The 19,836-nt window shown below is 39.5% G+C and overlaps 2 protein-coding genes across 17 annotated transcripts in view; one reads left to right on the top strand and one right to left on the bottom strand.

Annotated features, from left to right (window-relative positions):
* CASK (calcium/calmodulin dependent serine protein kinase) overlaps positions 1-19,836 on the top strand; it is a 357,176-nt gene that overhangs the window by 170,463 nt on the left and 166,877 nt on the right. For all 15 annotated transcript variants that reach the window (XM_019823738.3, XM_019823747.3, XM_019823745.3 and 12 more), the window contains exon 5: positions 2,950-3,022. In XM_019823738.3, coding sequence (XP_019679297.1) covers positions 2,950-3,022 — 73 coding nt within the window. The remainder of the gene's footprint in view (positions 1-2,949; positions 3,023-19,836) is intronic.
* On the bottom strand, positions 10,113-15,311 carry GPR82 (G protein-coupled receptor 82). Of its 2 annotated transcripts, XM_019823750.2 has the most exons (3): positions 15,092-15,311; positions 12,434-12,493; positions 10,113-12,302 (listed from the first exon to the last, which is right to left on the bottom strand). In XM_019823750.2, the coding sequence occupies exon 3, from the start codon at positions 12,266-12,268 to the stop codon at positions 11,258-11,260; it is 1,011 nt and encodes a 336-aa protein (XP_019679309.1). In that variant the 5' UTR covers positions 12,269-12,302; positions 12,434-12,493; positions 15,092-15,311; the 3' UTR covers positions 10,113-11,257. The 2 variants fall into 2 exon arrangements, with proteins under 2 accessions (XP_019679309.1, XP_044906959.1); XM_045051024.1 differs by lacking the exon at positions 15,092-15,311 and having other exon boundaries at positions 12,434-12,820.

Genomic DNA, 19,836 nt, shown 5'->3' with positions numbered 1-19,836 from the left:
TGTTCCTTCAGGGGTGATGAGTTGTCGAGTGCACTAACATACAAAATCAGATGATCAAATCAAACTCTTACAAATCAGAGCAGTCTTCTCTAGTACCAAGCTTTACTAAATAATTACAGTGATACAGGCGATCAAAAGACTCAACTGAACCAGAGAGGTCTGGGTTTTCAAGGGCAATTTCCCAGAGTAGATGGGGTGTCTACATGTGGGATCCCACACACAAGGGAGAATTGCAGTTATGAGATGGCTCCATTGTATGCCCCCAGGGAGTTGTATAGCTTCAGTGACATCCTCCAGGAAGCCAGCCATGCCTCAAAGATCCTGGATTCTGTTTCCCATAGGTAATCCTTAGCCAGGGACATTCTGTTAAGAGCATTTCAGAGATAAGGTGTCTTCTGACTAGCAAGAGCGATAATCTCTGTACCTAGAGTCTCCTCCCCTCTTTTCTTTCACCAATTTCATCACTCACCAAAGGAAGTGAGTGGATTGCTGGCCAGTTCTTTGCTTCCACTGAATTGTCCTCATTCCTGATCTGTACAGGAGACAGAGGCAAACTTCTCTATTGCGACATTTTTCTGAAAGTATAGGCCACCCTGATGATTCATGAAAATGAAGCTTTCTAATTAAAATTTAGTCAGCAGTTCTAGAACATGTGGGTGGATTTTGCTTTTCTGTTTTGCTTGCACACTATTCACGTGCACAGCCCCCCAGAGTCCTGACTGGGAGGGTGGAGAAAGATCACTTTAAGCTGTGCTATCTGGGGAGAAAAAAAAATGTATCTTCCCCCAACACACTCCAGAGATTCTGATATGTATGTATATTTGGGTCAAATAATTGAGCACTCTGATAATTAGATTAAAAATGCTCGTTCAGGGTTGATGGGGGGTGGGAGGGAGGGGAGGGTGGGTGATGGGTATTGAGGAGGGCACCTTTTGGGATGAGCACTGGGTGTTGTATGGAAACCAATTTGACAATAAATTTCATATATTAAAAAAAAACACACACACACAAAAGAAGTCGATGCAAAGAAATTGCATCGAAGCCTATACCCCTCTACACTCAGGGCTAAGCCTTTTTGAGATCTTAGCCCCCTGAGCCCATGCCAGCATGAATAAAGCTGCTTCCTGGAAAAAAAAAAAAAAATGCTCGTTCATTGAGATTTTCTTTTTAATGACGCTTTGAAATAGGAGTTTTCTTTAGACTACAGATATATAAGTGGCTATCTTAATACTATGTATCCAAAGTAGTCCATACTATAGGTATAAGCTATGTCCACATTACCTGATTTAAACTTACCCACTGTTCTCATGTTCACATCGAGATGCACAAATAGGCTGTTCCTAAACCTTTGACTAAACTTAGTAATATTGTAATAATAATGACTTTACCCTTTGTAGCATGGTTTAGAGTTTACAAAGTGCTTTCATATTTGTCTGCCATTACAGAGGGTCACACACATATCCTTCACAGCCTGATTTGAAGCAGGAAAGGGCCAAGCTAAGAACCCCTAACTTAAACAGAAACTTAATTCTAGGCTGCACGGGACCAGGCCAAGAGTATATGACCACAACCCCTTTGTGTGCATTTGCAAAGTAAGAAAAATTGGCATCACAACTAAGGACTGCATGAGCCAAGTTCTCTGCCTAGAGCCCACTTGTGAGGAGACAGTAAGTGTAGGAACGAAGTCTGGGGGTTCTTTTCCTACCTTTCATTTAAAAAATGGAAACTTTTGATCGGTTGTAGTACACGAAATGATGCATATGCCAATGAGAAGGACATTTATGTGAGTTTGATAGTAGCATATCCAAGAGGGAAGTTGATAGAAATGCCTTTTAATTGTATAGCAGGAGTAGAGAAAAAAAATTTTTTTTGAGTCACAAGGATACACACAAGGGCATTTACAAGTACTATTAAATTATTTAGTTTTTATTTTAAAGTGTGAGGAATATAAGATCTGGAAAGAAAGCAAAATTCAGTAAGTACAAATAATGTTGGGTATATTGCATTTCTGTCATGGTTGGCTGAGAAGGAAAAGGGAAAAATGAAAAAGGAAGACGAATAATAGGAAAAAAGAGAAAGAGGGGAGTAGAATACAGAGAAGGAGATGATCAGAGAGAGAAATAGCAGGATTACAGAAAAACAACTGGAAAATTAGTGGAGGGTGGACTCAGAGTAAGCTCTGAAGTAATACTGAAAAATGCTCTACTCTGGTTACACCCTGTGGCTAGTTGACCCTGTTAAGCATTGTTTAAGGCCTGTTCTTTAAAATGCTAACTCCTCCTGTGTTTTTCACCTGGACCTCGCGGGGAGCCTCTGCAGACCCCTGCTGGCCACGCGATGCATCTGAGGTGTCTGACTTCCTAGGATTTCGGCCCTAAACAGCTCTGCTTTATTAAAAGATGCCCCAGCTAAAACTTGATTATGTTGCAAAAAGAAATCGCACACATAAGGAGGTTCTTTCCTCTTGTTTGTCCTTAGAGCTAAATGGAAATAAGGCAGAGAGCCAGCCTCTGCTGGCAGATAAAAGGCTCCCACCCCTTCAGTCAGAATCCGAGGTGTACCTCTGAGCACTGTTCACTTAATAGCAATCCACTGTAACTAAGTACAATTAACTGAGCGTTGGAGACTTGCTTTTTCTCCCCACCATGTTTTCAGCTTGAATTTTTAGTTTGCAGAGCTATGTCATCTATGAACGGTGTGAAATTCTTTTGGCTTGGTTATCTTAGAAACTATAGAACAAGTTAAATTTCTTCACAAAGCTTATAAACGTATGGGTCTGCCAACTTTTTACATTATTAAGCCTCACGTCCCAACAGTCTTGTCTACTCCATGGAACGGTGTCTGTGGGCAGCGAATATGAAGGTGGGAGTTACAAACTAGGGACACTCTATATTAAGTTTTAAAAATAAAACGTTGTTACAGTTTTAGATTTCTTTTGTTTTTCTACAGTCACTACATGAGACAGATACTGGAAGCTCTACGCTATTGTCATGATAATAACATAATTCACAGGGATGTGAAGGTAAGTCCTTTTTATCACTATAATGTGCACAAAAAGAAACTGGTAACAGTGATAATGATCAGAAATTTTTCCTTAATATTCTTATGGAGAGCATCTTAAAGTTAATTTTGCTTCCAAATAAAAATATATTTAACTGCTTTATATTTGAAGAGTCATACTCATTCTTAACAGGAACACTTTTATCATTTCAGTTTCTTCTTATTAAAATGTACACGTATTCCAAACGTTTGTTAATCCTCTTCTGCCATTATGTGCATAAGAGAGAAATGAAAAATCCAACAAATAGTAAGAACCAAACACTATCCTATCCTAAAGTTTATTGGGGGTGGGGTGCGGAGGTGGGGATTTGGGATTGGGTTTCTATAGTAAAAGTTCATCATATACTTACATTTTTGTAGTTTTGCAGTATAGAATAGTCACCTTTTTTTTTTTTTGCAGTTTTTTTTAACATAGTCTGAAATCATAATCATAAATGTAATGTGGTTTTGCACCCTTAGGAATGTGCATATTACCATTATTGAATCTTTCTGCCTGTTTGATCCCAGTATTAAATTCATGACAACTGTCAGTCCCTGGCTCATAACGGTGTCAGGAAGAACATGGGGGCATGCCAGAAAGGAAACTAGAGTACCTCCTTCCTGATCCCCAGGCCTCGATCGCTAAGAGCCCCTGAGGTCTCTCTGGCCCTGTTTGTCCACTTTCTCGCCCTGGTATTTTTTTACTGGCCTCTCTCAAACCCACAGCATCCACAGACATGGTGTTCTCCTTCCCTCAAAAGATATTATCAAAGGCCTGGCTATTTCAATGTATTTTAATGGTTAAGAAAATTAAGTAGAGTTAAGTTTTCTATAATGTTTGGGAAATTTTAACTGAAAATTCTCATGGGTAGGAGCTGAGGTAAAGCATGAGCCATTCCAAGACAGTCTAGTGGAATGTCACCATAGCAAATGAAAACAGTTATTGGAGAAATGGACAAAACACACATTACTTGCAAAATCTTACTCTTTTCAAATGTGGTGATAGGAGAATGGGATTGTTATTCTCAGTACTCAATACTGAACAACCCAATGGATACATAGCACTTTTATAAAAGTATTTTTCAGTTATGCAAACAAATCAGAAATCTAAAAAGTAAAAGGAGGGAAACTGCCAATGATAGTAGCGGGCTGTGTTACTCTTCTACATCTAATTAAGGTAAGAAAATGCATATATACAGAGTAAAATATAACTCCTTGTATAACAAAATGTATGATAAAAATGACACTTTGAAAACTTAAAATGTGTAAGCAGATTCTTAGTTCATGTAATAGCATTGCGTTAAAAATACTTTTGCTCAAGAGGCAATTTTATTTTGAATTCTGTTCTTGAAAGGTAATTACAGCAACATCATATAGTAAATAATGATTGGCAACGTACTGTACTGTAACACTTTCGACAATATCGTCAGCATTTGATTAGTCATGGTATTTGATATGACGATCCAAAAACCAAATAAAATCCCAAAGTAGTTATATCTGAATATTGTACTTCAGCTTCTCATTTACCTTCTGATTGATTTATTCAACAAATAGTCATGCGCCTACTTCATGCGGAATACTGTGCTCGGAGCCCTAAAGGTATCATGGGAGTCTCCTCAGGGAGACGAGGCAACCAACTGCCACAGAGCACCACAACAAAGCTTCAAACAGCAACTGCCATTTATTTGCTCGCGGTTCTGCAGTCTGGGCAGAGCTTGATGGGGACTGCTCGATTCTGTTTCACAGACTGTTGGCTGAGGCAGCATGGCTGGTACCCCCGGAGGCCTCACTCTGTGGCGTGGCAGCTGAACTATAACTAGAACAGCTGGGGGTTTGTGGGGCCTTCCTCGTAGTCTCTCATTCAGGGTATTTTTCCCTCTCAGTCTCCCTCCATCTTCTCCTCTGTCACTGTCTTTTCTTGTGTCCCCCTTTCTAACAGGACAGTGTCTCAGGGCTCCAAACAAGCAAAGACAGAAGCTGCCAGGCCTCCTGAAGCCTAGACCTGAAATTCGTGCTGTGTCATGTCCTCTGTATTATGGTAGTCAGTAGGTTACAAGACTAGCCTGGATTCAAGAGGAGGAAAAATAGATTGCACCTTCTGGTTGGAGGAGCGACATATGTGCACAAGGATAGGAGAACTTGTTTGTGGCCATGTTTACAGACAGGCAAAACAATTACTGTCCAAGGTGGTGGGTGGGAAATATCATTAAAAGAGTTGGAGAAACTTCATGGAGGAGGTCATGTTTGAGTCTGGTCTTGAGTCATGAGGAAGTTACATGGAGACAAGAGGGCATTTCAAGCAAAAGGCTCAAAATTAGTTTTGCATTGGATTTTATTAGTTTAGTATTTCTAAGGCACATGCCAAGTAATTTTGAGGAAGCACCCAGAAAGGTGCTGAGGAAGGGAAGACAGAAGTAATTCTTAAACAGCAAGTGAGGAGAGACCACCAGAAAAGGTACCATTGTTCAGTTGGCAAGTGGGCTCAACATAGAGCGCATGTTAATGTTGACATTCTTTATATTTCAGGACCTGAAATCTGTACATTTTGTACGGGTAAATGGAATGCTCACATTTAGCTAATTAGTAATGTTGAATTTGGATAGATTTTTCTTAAGACATTCATCCCAAAATATGCACTGAGTGCTTATTGTGTCAGGCACTATTCTAGGAACCAGAGCTACACCAGTGAACAAAATAGAATCACTGCCTCCATGGAGCAAGCTGACTTTCTAGTTCAGGGAGACCGACACTAACCAATGAGTGCAAATAAGTCAACTATATAGTAGTAGTATAGTAATTCTTGGCATTGATCCCAAAGCATTAGGTTTTTTCCAAAAATCCTAGCACTATATTGATTAGTATTACTTTTTTCTTAACTTGGTAGGCATTTCTTTGTGAGCTCATGGTAATTGAGTCTAAAAATGTTTGGTTTATATCAAAGTTAGATTTGACTATGTGGTACCTTGTGACCTGTAGTGGGAACTTGCTTTGGAGAAGCAGTTTCATATGAAATTGCATAAGAAATAATTGTGTCATCCTTTGAAATTGAGCGAAGTGTGTCATCATAGCACAGGTTTCTCCCACCAGCCACACTAGTGGCATTTTGAGCCCTGTATTTTGTTGTGGGAGGCTGTCCTTTGTATTATTGCCTCTACCTAGCCTCTACTCATTGCATGCCAATAGCATTTCCCCAAGCTGTGACAATCAAAAATGTCTCCAGACATTGCTCAAGGTCCCCTGGGGCACAAAGATCCCTGTGGTTAAGACCCACCGTATAATACTACACTATCCTGCTTTACCTCCCTACAGGCATTAATTAAGGCATGCATGCTCATTTCTTTTTTTTTTTTTTTTTTTTTTTTCAGGGGTTGGCGGGGGAGGGGGGAGAGGTTTTGTTTTTCTGTCCTCTTCCCTTTTATTCCTCTGTTTCTTGTGAGAGGATGTGAAAACTTTCATTATGTTTCATTTCTTTCTCTTTTCTTCCTCTCACCCCTAAATTAAAAGAACTCTAAGAACAAACAGTACAGTTGGCAAGGTAAATGCAAGTCCTGGCCCCTTGCCTGCCTTCATTAGTTCTCTTAAGCATTAAGAGTCCTCGGGTCTTTCTTGTCTCTCCTAACTCCTGGAGGCAGCCTTACACTGCATCACCTGGGCGTGGAGAGACAGAAATTCTTAGACTTTTCTGTGGCTCTGCCCTACTGACGTACAATTTTAATAACTGAAGTTACACTGCTTCTCGAAATGCAAATGGCCATACACACAGTCACTTTCTATTCTGAATGGGGCCTCTGCCCAGGAGGTTTGGGGGCTCAGTGTTTAGTTCTCAGAAGTGTGCAAAACCCCATGGGCAGACAGTCCTAGACACTCAGCCAGAAGCCTCCACCCAAGCGCTTCTGCATGAGCTTCCTTGAAATGGTTTTCCTCCTAACTGGTGAACACGCCTGGCTGCTCTCTGGTCCCCTTCTGTTCTCAGTTCCCCTTTCACCTGCGTAGGACCAGACTTTATAAACAGGTGTTCATCACATCACACTAGTTCCCATGGCATCATGGAGTTCATACAGTATTTCTTCCTCTGTGACTTTGGGTTGCTGACACTTCTTCCACGTCTCTTACTCCACCTCATGTTGGAGAAAGAAATTGAAATTCTCATTAAAATGAGAACACGTTTATTTTAATCTCTATTATAAGAAACACACTGATTCCTCTTCTGCATGTCTTTTGTGAGGTTGTTGAACATAATGGACATGTTCAGCTTGAATGTAGGGTTTTAATAATTGTACTTAGAAAAATCCCATGAATTATAAGATCATCTTAAATTTATGTCCTGTTTCTAATTGCTGTGCTTCCCTTCTCCCACCCCACCCTTCCAAAAAAAAAAAAAATGAACTCCTTGATTTAGAAAGAAAAGGATGAGGGGAGCCCAGCTGGCTTAGTTGGTAGAGCATGCAACTCTTGATCTTGGGATTGTGGGTGCAAGCCGCGTGTTGGAAGTAGAACTTACTTTAAAAACAAAAAAGATAAAAAGGAAAAGAATGACTGTTTCTCTTGCTTATTAGATGTGAATTCTTTCACTGCTCCCCTCTTTCCGAGCCAGGCCAGCAAGCATGTATGATAAGACCAAGCATTTTTTTTCTGTCAGGTACAACACCTTTCTAGTTGTAGTAATTCTTCCCACTAATATCAATTCAGTTGGCATTTGGGGGCAGTCAGAGGAAGGTCCATGGTTGAAATGCTTACCAGATTACCAGTATCCCTCCATGGTGTCTTTGTGGTTTGCCACAGCCAGATTTCCTTTCAGCTGGTCTTCCCACGTTTGTCTCTAACAACCTCCACCCTGCAGACTGCAAGGCCAGGGGTAGGCTGTGAAGAGTCCTTAGCAAATATGGGAGATTGACATCTTCCTCTTCTACCCAGGAAGTAGAAATTCTTCCAGGTTGAATAGTTTGTCCTTAAGGTTGCTTTGTCTAGTCTTAATGGTTTGTGTTCCCAATTAATGGTTTGGAAGCTGCCTCAACAAGAGTGAGTATATGGAAAGGATAAAAGGGAAAATAGACATTTGTCAATCTTGTCTTCTATAGTTAAGGTATAATCTCACTGGCCAAGAAGTCAAAATTTGGGGCTTCTGAAATTGTGTTTGACTAACTCACATGCTAAAAACATTGTTTTTCTCAAACCAGTGGTTTCCAGACAGCAGGGGAGTGAGGGGATGGGCGAAATAGGTGAAGGGGGTTAAGAAGTACGAACTTCCAGTTATAAAATAAATTAGTCATGGAGGTGAAAAGTACAGCATAGGGGATATAGTCAATAACATTGTAATAACATTGTATGGGGACAGATGGTAGCTACACTTATCGTGATGAGCATTGAGTGATGTACAGAATCATCAAGTAACTATGCTGTGCACCTGAAACTAATAAAACCTAACATATAACATGATATCCTATATCAGCTATAATAATACAAATTTTTAGAGCACTGTTTTTCTGAAATGCACACTTTAAAGGTAGAGTAATTTAGAAAGTAGTATTTCATATAAAATATTAACCATGACATTGAATAGCCAGCTTGCCAATTACACACAAAAATCCAACATGATGTACAATTACCTGTTCAAGAAAGTATCTGTGGTGTTGAAGATAAACATGGTAATCTCAGTACAGAGAAATAAAATGGGAGGTTTTTTTAAACATTTATTTTTGATGGAGAGAGAGACACACAGTGTGAGCAGGGGAGGTGCAGAGACAGAGGGAGACACAGAGTCCGAAGCAGGCTCCAGGCTCTGAGCTGTCAGCACAGAGCCTGACACGGGGCTCGAACTCATGAACTGTGAGATCATGACCTGAGCCGAAGCTGGACACTGAACTGCTTGAGCCACCAAGTGCCCCTAAAATGGGAGTTTGCTATCAGAATGAGTAACTTAAGGAGAAATTGCACACCTCTTTTCCTGCCTTTTTTAAATGTAGGAAACTCTACCTTGGTAATATGTTTTTTATTTTACTTAAGTCGTGGCAAGGTAAAGTGATTTTTAAAAAAAATTTTTTTATGTTTATTTATTTTTGAGAGACAGTGAGACAGAGTGTGAGCGGGGGAGGGGCCAAGAGAGATGGAGACACAGAATCTGAAGCAGGGTCAACACTCCAAGCTGTAAGCCTGGCACGGGGCTCGAACTCACGAACCATGAGATCATGACCTGAGCCGAAGCCAGATGCTTAACCGACTGAGCCACCCAGGCGCCCCAAAGTGATGTTTTTAATAGTGATTTTTAGAGGAGATGTATATATATTTAAAACTCCTAACTGCAGTGAGATTTAATGCTGTATCACTTATGTAAAAATGATAGCGGTGATTGGACACCTCTGTTTACAGCCCGCACTTAGGGAAATCGCCTGGAGTTCCCAGGTCTGCCTTTGTCTCTGCAAATTAATCAGCCGGAAATTAGATTGCTGCTGTAAAAGAATAGATGTACACTATAAATATTTGAAGCCAGCATGCATTTACTTCAGACTTTTTTCTGGACATGTTCTTCTCTCAGTTAAGCATTGAACTAAAAAAGAGGGGAAATATTTACTGTTTGTTTTTGATTCTTTTTTAATGAAAATTTTGCAGATGTGTTAGAAAAACCTCTAGTGACTTTGAACACATGGCTCTTGGGGAATCTGTACAGCGTACTGTTTCACATTTGTAATTCAGGAACAAAAAACATGCTATGAGATTAAAGGCTTGGAAGTGCTACGTGAACTTACTTTAAACTTCTTTTTGAGCACTGAAGAAATCACTGGGTAGAGAATAAATGGGTCTTTAAGCAGTCTCTAACAAAGTAACAGGTTACCATGAACATTTATTCAACTTCAGTTTCGTTTAACTTTTTGTCTGGTTTTTATGTGAACAGACAATGCAAGTACCGTGGGAGTAGAAAGAGAAAGCAGACTACAGCTCGAAAGGCACGTACAATCTTTTGGGGAAAATAAAACACATTAAAAACATTGTTTTTTCATTACATAGCACAGGATATAGTTACCATCACTTATCTTCCTGACAAGATTACACGGAAGAAAGAAATGACCAAGAAATGCTTACAGTTTAAGTATTTATTTAGACATTGGAGAAAATTGGGGTGACTTATCTATGTATTTCAGTTTTTTCATCAGCAAATTGGCATCCTTTATGGTGGTGATGACTAAAATACATGCAAAGCATAGAGGCAGAGTGCCTGGCCCATAGCAAATGCTTAGTAAATGACAGCTACTCATAATAGTAACATCAACTGATTTAATAATAGTACCTATGAATTACGTAGTATTTCTCCATTCTACAAATGAAGAACTTAACACTTTAAGAGGGTAAGTAAGTTGCTGAGGATTGTCTGGCTAAGTAAGAGAAGAGGTTCAGCTAGGATCAAACCCAGGGACTCTAACTCCAGAGACCAGTCTCTCAACAACAATACTGTTATACTGCCCTTATCACTCATTCATTTATTTTCACAAAAATTGATTGAGCATATCTACTTGCCAGGTACTATTTGTCATTAATCACATTATTTATATTGAATACAGAGGAAAATTTACAAGATGTGATGAAAATCGGCATATAATGACATTGTATTAGCCTTTTATTTCGACCAAGCCTAACCCAAATATATAAAAACACTGGCGTAATAAATACTGGAATCGATGATTATTGGTCTCGCAGTAACATGAGCAGACAATACAAAATTGGGCATTTATAAAGCCTTGGCTTTTTACACTCTACTATTCATACATCTGGATAGGACTTTGGTGAGGAAATTTCTGACTGACTTTTTTTCTTTTACTCATTTTCAAAGTTACCAACAAAACCCTAGGCCCAGATGGGCCCTTATATTGCCACTACTAGAAAGGAGAAAAGTCATAAACCATTTGCTGCTTTATCCTACAGTCATGAAATGTTTTGTTCTGAATAAAAGCATACACAGTTGAGTTGAAAGAGAAAATGGTCTCTTGCTTTCATATGCAGTGAGATCCTTTTAATATGCTTGACTTTTGCCTCTGAAAGTCTCTGACATCTCAACTTGCAGTATTAGTAGAGCTGGAAAGTGAATTTTATGGTTATTTCTAAAACCAAAGAGGGTTTCTTAGGGCCTGCTATCTCAATCAAGCTGTGACCTGTTAATCATGTAGTCCAGTATCCCTAAATCGCCACACAAACACTTTTCTATTTGCTGGTGTTTTCTAGTCAGAAGTCAACTATAGGGTTGTATATGTGGTGAATCAGATTTTGTAAAGAGATTATATAGTGTCTTTTTGAACGTTTTATCTAAAAAAAGAAATATAATGGGGTCTGTGCTGCTTCTGGCTGATGCAAGACAGGTGAGGATGTTTTTTATTTCGATTAAATAATTCAGTTGCTGACAGTTCCCTCTCTGGTGCAGAACATAAAAAATGGGCTTAAAAATGCTATATGGAAGGAAGCAAACTATTAGCAGAACCTGGATGACCAAAAGATGCCTTTTCACAGAATTGTAAGTCAAATCTTTCTCCGTAATGGAAGTGCAGGTCCTTATTTTTCTCAGATGGCTGACAAAAGAGTAGTATGATGTTAGTACGACTAAAAATGAAAATCCAATAAATGTGGTTCCAATGAGACCTGCGGTCTGAGAGATCACGGCGCCTAGTTCTGTCTGCCGATTATAGCACACGTTCTCTTCTCCTTTTGTAGCCTCTACAACTGAGTAGTATATGATAACTGGAATAATTATGCCGAGTACAACTCCCCATATGTAAACACACAGTTTTCTAGCAAAGTTGGGCTGGCGAAATTTTTTCAGTAAGTGGCCATAAAATACTCTCTCATAGCACGAAGTGGTCTCTTGGACTGAATCCTTTTTCATTAAGGTGGCATAGCGGCTTATGGCAATCCAACTTAAAATTAAGACACTGACAAACATACTCACGTGCATGGATAGAGTACCCAAAAAATTGACCACCGTGCATCGTGCAGATCGATATTCCCATTGAAAACCTTTCAGGAAATAGATACCCATGAAAGGCATGGCACTACACACAAGCAAGTTCGCAGTCACAAGATGTGCTAGGTAGATGTGCGTCGAGGTCTTCTTGCCTATTTTTGTTAAGAATACCCATTGAGAGAGAGAATTTCCAAAGAGACCAATGATGCAGAGGAAGGTATAAATGATTGGTAGAGCCATGGAAGAGATCCTGGATGGTTGAATACATGTTGAGTTGTTATTCATTTATAGCAAATTTTCTTGAATTTTGTCACAGGTGCTAGAACAGAATTGCAGACATTTAATATTAAAATTATAGATGGTATTTGAATAGTTTTTCCAAAGCATTGGATGAAATAAAATAGTAATGTAAATGTACTGGATGGAAAGGGAAAGTAGAGGCTTTCTCACCTTTTCTAATCACAGTTGTCCACTGGAAATAAAAGAGGTGATTCTGGATAGTGCCTTGGTCTAAAAACCAAAATTTGATACAAATAGTTAAATTCCTGAGATTTATCATTCTTTGGCTTCTGCCTAGAAAGGTAATTAAAATATTTTAAGGCACATGCAAGCACTACATACTGGCCAAAGGAAAGTTGCAAAAAATATTTTGTGGCCACATTAATAGAAGAATGATTTTTAATTATCACCTTAATTGTACATAAATTGTACATGCTTTTCAAAATGGTGTCTTTTCATGGCTAGATTAAAGCACCTATCTATAATCTAATACTATTGGAATCCTCTCTGTTCGTATATCACAAGTAAACTTGTGTGGGGGATGGGCTAAATGGGTGATGGTATTTAAGTTTATTATTTTAGAGAGAGAGAGAGCACAAGCATGAGTGAGGTGGGGGTGGGGGGCAGAGAGAGAGGATCCCAAGCAGGCTCCACACCATCAGCATGGAGCCTGATGTGGGTGGGGCTTGAATTCACGAACTGTGAGATCATGACCTGAGCCGAAAATCAAGAATAGGATGCTTAATTGTCTGAGCCACCCAGGCACCCCAGGGTGATGGGCTTTAAGGAGGGCACTTGTTATGATGAGCACCGGGTGTTGTATGTAAGTGATGAATCACTGAATTCTCCTGAAACCAATATTACACTAATGTTAACTAACTAGAATTTAAATAAAAATTTTGAAGTTAAAAAAAAAAAAAAGTAAACTTAATTCTACACAAATACTCCGACAAGGTCCTGGATTGAACAGAAGGCAGGTACGGTTGACCAAGGATGGACAGCAAAATTTCAGGGTCTTTACCAAAAGGCATCGGTAATTTCTTATTTTAAATGTTTAATGCTAAACTGCCATACTTCAATTTTTTAAAAAATCTTTAAAATTCTATGTCAAAACTGTAGTTGCTACGCTTGTTGGTTAGAGTGCCCTCATGTGTCTTTGTGTATAATTTAGTATCTTGGTTTTTCAAAGAATATGATTTTTTAGAAGATAATTTAATCATAGCATAAATGCAGGCATGGATTTTGGTTTTTTTTTATGTCTCATTTTAATTTTTTTTAAGTTTGTTTATTTTTAGTAAGCTCTACACCCAACGTGGGGCTCAAACTCATGACCCTGAGATCAAGAGTCACACGCTCTTCTAACTGAGCCAGACAGGGGCCCCTATGTCTTATTTTTAAATCTTTCTTGCATCAAATGGTACACACGAAGTGTTGAAGAGTCACACACACACTCTTTTTCATTATTATGTTCATCCTTTATTCCTTTCAGGTGGGAATAACAAGTTATTGGATTCTGGTCAGATAAGAATCATGAGCTATATTCAGAATGTACCACATTTCTGTTTTTATCACCATAGCTTTCTAGGTACCACATTCTCTTTTATAAAAATCTAGAGTGGGGATTCTCAGTCTTTTTTTAAATTACATCCTGTCTTGATAAACACAAAAATGTTCCCATGCATCTGCCTTCTGAGATGCCATGCACCACCTTCTTATATGCCCACAGCCCCTTAGAGCTATTTCACTCTCTACCCCTCTTCAGAGGCACACTTTTTAATATTTGCATCTTGGATTACAGAAATAGGGAAGGGAGGGCACCTGGGTGCCCGGTTGGTGGAGCTCGCAACTTTTGATGCTTGGGACTGTGAGTTCGAGCTCCACATTGGGTATAGAGATTACTTACAAATAAAATCTTTTAAAAAAAAAATAGAGTTTTCTTCCAAATACGTTATTATAATTTTTAAATAATTTTTTCAGCTAAGCAATCCCCACGCAAGGGCTTGAAAGCTTGAGGGCTGTACAGTGTCTCTAGGTTCAATACTGAGACCCTTAATTAATGTCTACCACTGTCTATCATTTTATTTCTTTGCAATTTTTATTGAGAAAACAGTCCATATGGTTCAGTGTGAGTTTATATCTGAGTCCAGGACAGCCTAGCAAATTAGAATTGGGTTGCAGGGGTGTCTGGGTGGCTCAGTTGATTAAGCTTCTGAGTTCAGCTCAGGTCATGATCTCATGGTTCGTGGGTTCAAGCCCCACATTGGGCTCTGTGTTAACAGCTCAGAGCCTGGAGCCGGCTTCTTATTCTGTGTGTCTGTCTGTCTGTCTCTCAAAAATAAACATTAAAACAGAAAAAAAGAATCTGGTTGCAGTTAGTGTATTACCAGTTGTAAATATGTAAAGCCTAACCTGTAACTTGACTGATTTAAAAATTAGTCAAATAGAAAGTGAAATAAGCCAGTTTATTTCCTAAGAAAAACTTATTTGATCCAAGTAGATTTTTATGTGAGAAATGAAGCTTCCTTTTGTAATGATATTAAAAAAGAACCCTACCCCCCAGCCATGTGCAGATAATGCACTATATATTAAAATCCAAAAAGGTAATAGTGCTTCTGTATTCCCTTTTTGCAAACTAAACCGCCTCATACGGCGTCTGCTGCTATCTATTACTGTTGCCTTTGCTTTTCTATTTCACACTTAGCAAACACTTCCAAACAGAAAGGAGGTAAAAAGACCGTAATGATCAGTTTTCAAAATGTAAACATTTTAGTCCTATTAGAGTTTTTGTAGAGTAAACTTTTAAGCTAGAAGTTAAGTGATCAGTCTTACCTGTATGAGTCGTTTACACCAGCCCAGGCTCTGCTGTTCAGGACAGGGATGCTAAATTCCAGACTGAAAATTCTCTGACCACCCGGTATCTTTCAAGTCTAGTCAGTGTGAATAGATTCTTGCATGACACATACTATAGTAGGGGGGAAAAAAGGAAATTAAACAGTATTGAAGAAATTCAATAGTTATGGTAAATGTAGCAACTACCTCTGAAAAAACCTCATTTCTCTATTTCTGTAGTGGGAGGAAGTTTGGTGGACAATATATATATTGTACTTCCTTATGATTATTTCGTGAACCAGTTTTACCTCAAGTAGCTTTATTAGCATGCTTGGCTGATGTTAATTAAGTTCAAAGGTTTAGTCCCCCATAGCTAGTTTTATACATCACAGTGGTAGAAGGAACCGCTTCATAATAACCCAAGAAAATACTGGTACAAACCTGTCTGTAAAATCTCCTGCGGATGGTTCATTTGCAATTCATCTTTACCAAGAATAAAGGGAAAGAAAACCCAGACATTTCTTACCCGTAGCAGCTTACTAGAATCAAATTATCATATAACCAGAACAGAACTTCATGATCATCTTTGGGAAAAAATCCTTTGTTTTAAGGATAAAGAGTTGAGGGTGGGAGCAGTGCACTGTGAGTACAGACTGCACCCAGGGGTTTGGATCCCAGCTTGGTTACCAAGTGAACCTCTCCATTGTACTTTGAATTGCCCCGTGTGGTCCTCCATTCAGATTCAAAGTAGTATACATTGTTTGGAGCATTTCTTAATGGATTTGGAGAATCCTGGAAAGTGCCAGAATCCGAAGACCAAATATTCCTTGGATAAAATGAGTAGTTCTATTATGATGTAAAGAATGGTGAAACCAGTTTTATAAAGAAGATGGTTATTAATGAGTCTGTGGACTAGTAACTAAATGCAAGCTAAGTGCACACCAGACTTGCATCACACATTTACCCTTCCTTGTGTCAGTGAAACCACTGGGAGTCTGAGAATGGGAACAGAAATGTAATTTCGTCAAGCCTGAGCACTTAAGTTATCGGTAAATCTTCACTCAGAATTAATAGAAGTACCTTGCCATTTCTCATAACCCCCAATGCATATCTTATTTCATGTTGATTGCACAAATCCTCCCTAATGTTTGCAAATTGTGCTCTCTAAAACAAAAGTGAGAACTACCTGAGTGGATTTTGTCCTGCTGCTGTTCTTTGTAATGCTTGCCCTCACTTCATTACGAACAGTGACTCATCCAGAATTATATGGCCATTGATTGCACAGTAATTTGGACTCTGGAATTCCTATCATTTTTACTTCAACAACTTCTCATGTTCCAGGAAGGAATTACTTAGAACAACAAAAAAAAGTTTGAAGTAATTTAGAGAAGAAAGAATGGAAGTGGAATGCTGTGTTTATAAGCAATTGAGAGAGAATTTTAATATTACCACTTTGAGGCTTAAGCACCTTTAGTCCAAGAAAAAGAAAATGTCCTTGCCCTCCACAGCCTTTCCTTCATTGTCCCCAAACTCAGTAAATGGTACCATCACCTCCTCAGTTATTCAAGCAAAAAACCTAGGAATCATCCTCGATTCCCCTCTTTCCTTCACATCTCACATCCAGTCAATTCCTATAGCTTCCACTACCACCACCAGTATTAGCCACATCGCATGAAAGCTTATTATGTGCCAGGCATTCTGGTCTGTGTTTTACATATTGTATTCAATCTTCACAATACCCTGTGAAATAAGTAGTATGAAATATATTTAATTTAAAGGTGAGGAAAACAACCTTAGAAAAGGTCACATAAGTTGCATGACATCACGTAGCCATCTGTCCTCACTACTTGGTGGCTGGCTTACACACACACACACACACACACACACACACACCCAGCAAGTGACTGGAGAAAAGAAGACCATAGATGCAATGTCTTTTTTTTTTTTAATCTATCTCTGAAATCAACATTGTCACTTCTGCAGTATTATGTTGGTCCCACAGAGCCAGCAGTGATTCAGTGTGAAGAGGTAATTACCAGGAGGTGATGATCATTGGGAGCCATCTTGGAAGCTGGCTACCACAGGATGTCAGTCAACCATTGGACCAGGGAAGAGTCAACTTATTAAAATAATTGTCAGGCAACTGATCATTTATTGAGCAAGAATGCCTGGATGGATGTACGTTTTGCCATTTCTTCCTGTCTTTGATTTTTAGTGCTCTGTATTAAACAGCGCATTTCATTTAATGAATATTTATTGGAGTTCCTACTTCGTTTCTAGTGGTGTGTGGAAATTCAAGAGTGATTGTGAACAAGCAAGCCAAGAATTCAGATTAATATGTGATGTGTGATACAGACTTTAAATGCTCTACAAATTAGCAAAAGGAGAAAACAATCATAATGGTTCTGAAAGGCCAAAGGAACTAGAAGGAAAGAGAACACGTACTAAGCAACATTTCTGTGCTAGGTACTGGGCAGAGTAGTTTACATAGGAGAGCTCTAGCAATGAGTGGCAGAGGTCCCATTTTATATGTGAGGAAACTGGGTCTCAAAGAGGTAAATAATATGTTAAATAGCATGCCCAAGGTGACACAACTAGTAAATTAACTTGAAAGCACGTGACTTTTTTTTTTTCTCCAATCTCATCCTTTGCCTTAGAAAGCAGGAATTACTGGTCTGTCTTGGGGGTCAGTTGTACCTGGTGTTACTTATGGGTAAGTAAACTGAGGTCAAGGTTTGAATACTTTCTAAAGATATTTTTTATGTTTGTTTGTTTATTTTGAGGGTTGGGAGGACAGGGGCAGAGAGAGAATCCCAAACAGGCTCCACACTGTCAGCATGGAGCCCAATGCCAGGTTCAAACTCACGAAGCATGAGGTCATGACCTGAGCCGAAATCAAGAGTCAGACCCTTGGGGTGCCTGGGTGGCTCAGTCGGTTAAGCGTCTGACTTCAGCCCAGGTCATGATCTCACGGTTCGTGGGTTTGAGCCCCACTTCAGGTTCTGTGCTGACAGGTTGGAGCCTGGAGCCTGCTTTAGAGAGAGAGAGAGAGAGAGAGAGAGAGAGAGAGAGAGAGAGTGTGTGTGTGTGTGTGTGTGTGTGTGTGTGTGTGTGTCCGCTCCTCCCCCGGTTGTGCTCTCTCAAAAATAAATAACATTAAAAAAAAACAAAAAACAAGAGTTGGACACTTAACCACCTGAGCCACCCAGCCACCCCACAGTTTTGAACACTTTTAACTTTGTTCAGACAGGGTTTCCTATTCTAGGCTCTAAGGTAGCAGAATTGACTATGGAAGAAATCAAGTCCTATTTTTTAGTCTTTGCAAACTTTGGACTTCAAGCTAATTTTTAGCCATTAATAACAGTATAAATTCTTTTTGATTGAGGTGATTTTGAATTCCTTAATGGATACATAAGGACTTTTAAAATTTCTGCTTTTCTAAGAAATACTGCAATTGGTGGGAAAACGTAAATATTAGAGAATACTAAATTCACAAAAACATGACTTGTCAGGCAGAAATTTCAGGGATTACAAGTGCTCTGTAAAAGTGGCCCCTTGGACTTTTCTCATTCAGGCCACCAGGAGTTTTCTTTGGTTCTTATTCATCTTTCCCATTCATCCCTCTTCAAAGTTGTGCTTCTGTACTCCAAGTGCAAATACTCTTGTCCAGCACTTCTAATCACTTCCTACATCATTTGCCAAACACTGATCTCCTAGATGTTGTGCTCTGACCCTTATGATTTACTTCTTGAGGTATTAGAGTAGTTCCCCCAGAATATAAGCCCTGCCTTGTGCTAAGTTTCCTGCTTTCGACATATTCGTGTATCAAGTGAATGTTTCACCCCAGAATTCGTGTGGAGAGTCGTTCGGCAAGAATGGTTCAGAGGGCAAGCATGTGGTAATTGATTTTGACAACCCATGGTGAGCTATATAAAGCAACGGTGCATGAGACTTTTCCAGACTCACATGGATTAGAGGGATCAGGATTAGGGTCCCTTACCAATTCCCCTCAGAGCCAGAACCCAGAGGACACCAGACAGCTCACTCATACCTGAACCTCTGTGTTTCAGCCAGACACTTATTTTAGGTTAGGGTCTAAACTGGCTTTAGTTAGCCTTTTTTGAGTACTCTTTCTGGCATCAGGAGTTCAAGCAACAAGAGGCTGGTGTGCAGGAAGAGAAGGTAGGCCTAACTTACGTAGTCTGTGTTAGAACATCATGTTCAAAAGATAAGTAGTTCTCCCAAAGGGGGGCGGTGGAAGCCTCTTATCCAGTTCAGTGCACACCCAAGCCAGTGGTTACCTTTAGGAGGAATGCAGCACAGACCTGTTACTCAAAGCTGTGGTTTATTCAAGGCTTGCTGAGCCCCTGCTCCCTTCAGGATGTGGTGTCTGGCCACAGCCGCATCTCCAGGGTGCTGTTCGCCGGCCCCCACTGCTACAGTGAGCAGCTGTTCTTGCGGCCGGCCCACCCTTAATCATGGTGTAAAGAGCCTCTACTTTGAGGAGCTGATTTCTCAGCAAATTGTGGGAGTATTTCCCTCAAGAACAACTTTAAAAACAGCAGAAATTACGGTCCAGAGTTGGGAAGTTGATAACTGCACAGAAAAGTGATGAGCTTTGTAAGAAGGGTCCAATGACAAAACATAAATGGACCTACTAATCAAAGGTTCATTATATTTGGCTTTTGCCTTTTCACATAGGTTTGCATGCAGTGGCTAGACATGGTCTTCTAGAAAGGCACACC

The sequence above is a fragment of the Felis catus genome, chromosome X (genome assembly GCF_018350175.1).
Source record: "Felis catus isolate Fca126 chromosome X, F.catus_Fca126_mat1.0, whole genome shotgun sequence".
NCBI lineage: Eukaryota > Metazoa > Chordata > Mammalia > Carnivora > Felidae > Felis > Felis catus.
The sequence above is the reverse complement of the archived record's forward strand: the minus strand, read 5'-3'. Positions and strand labels throughout refer to the sequence as shown.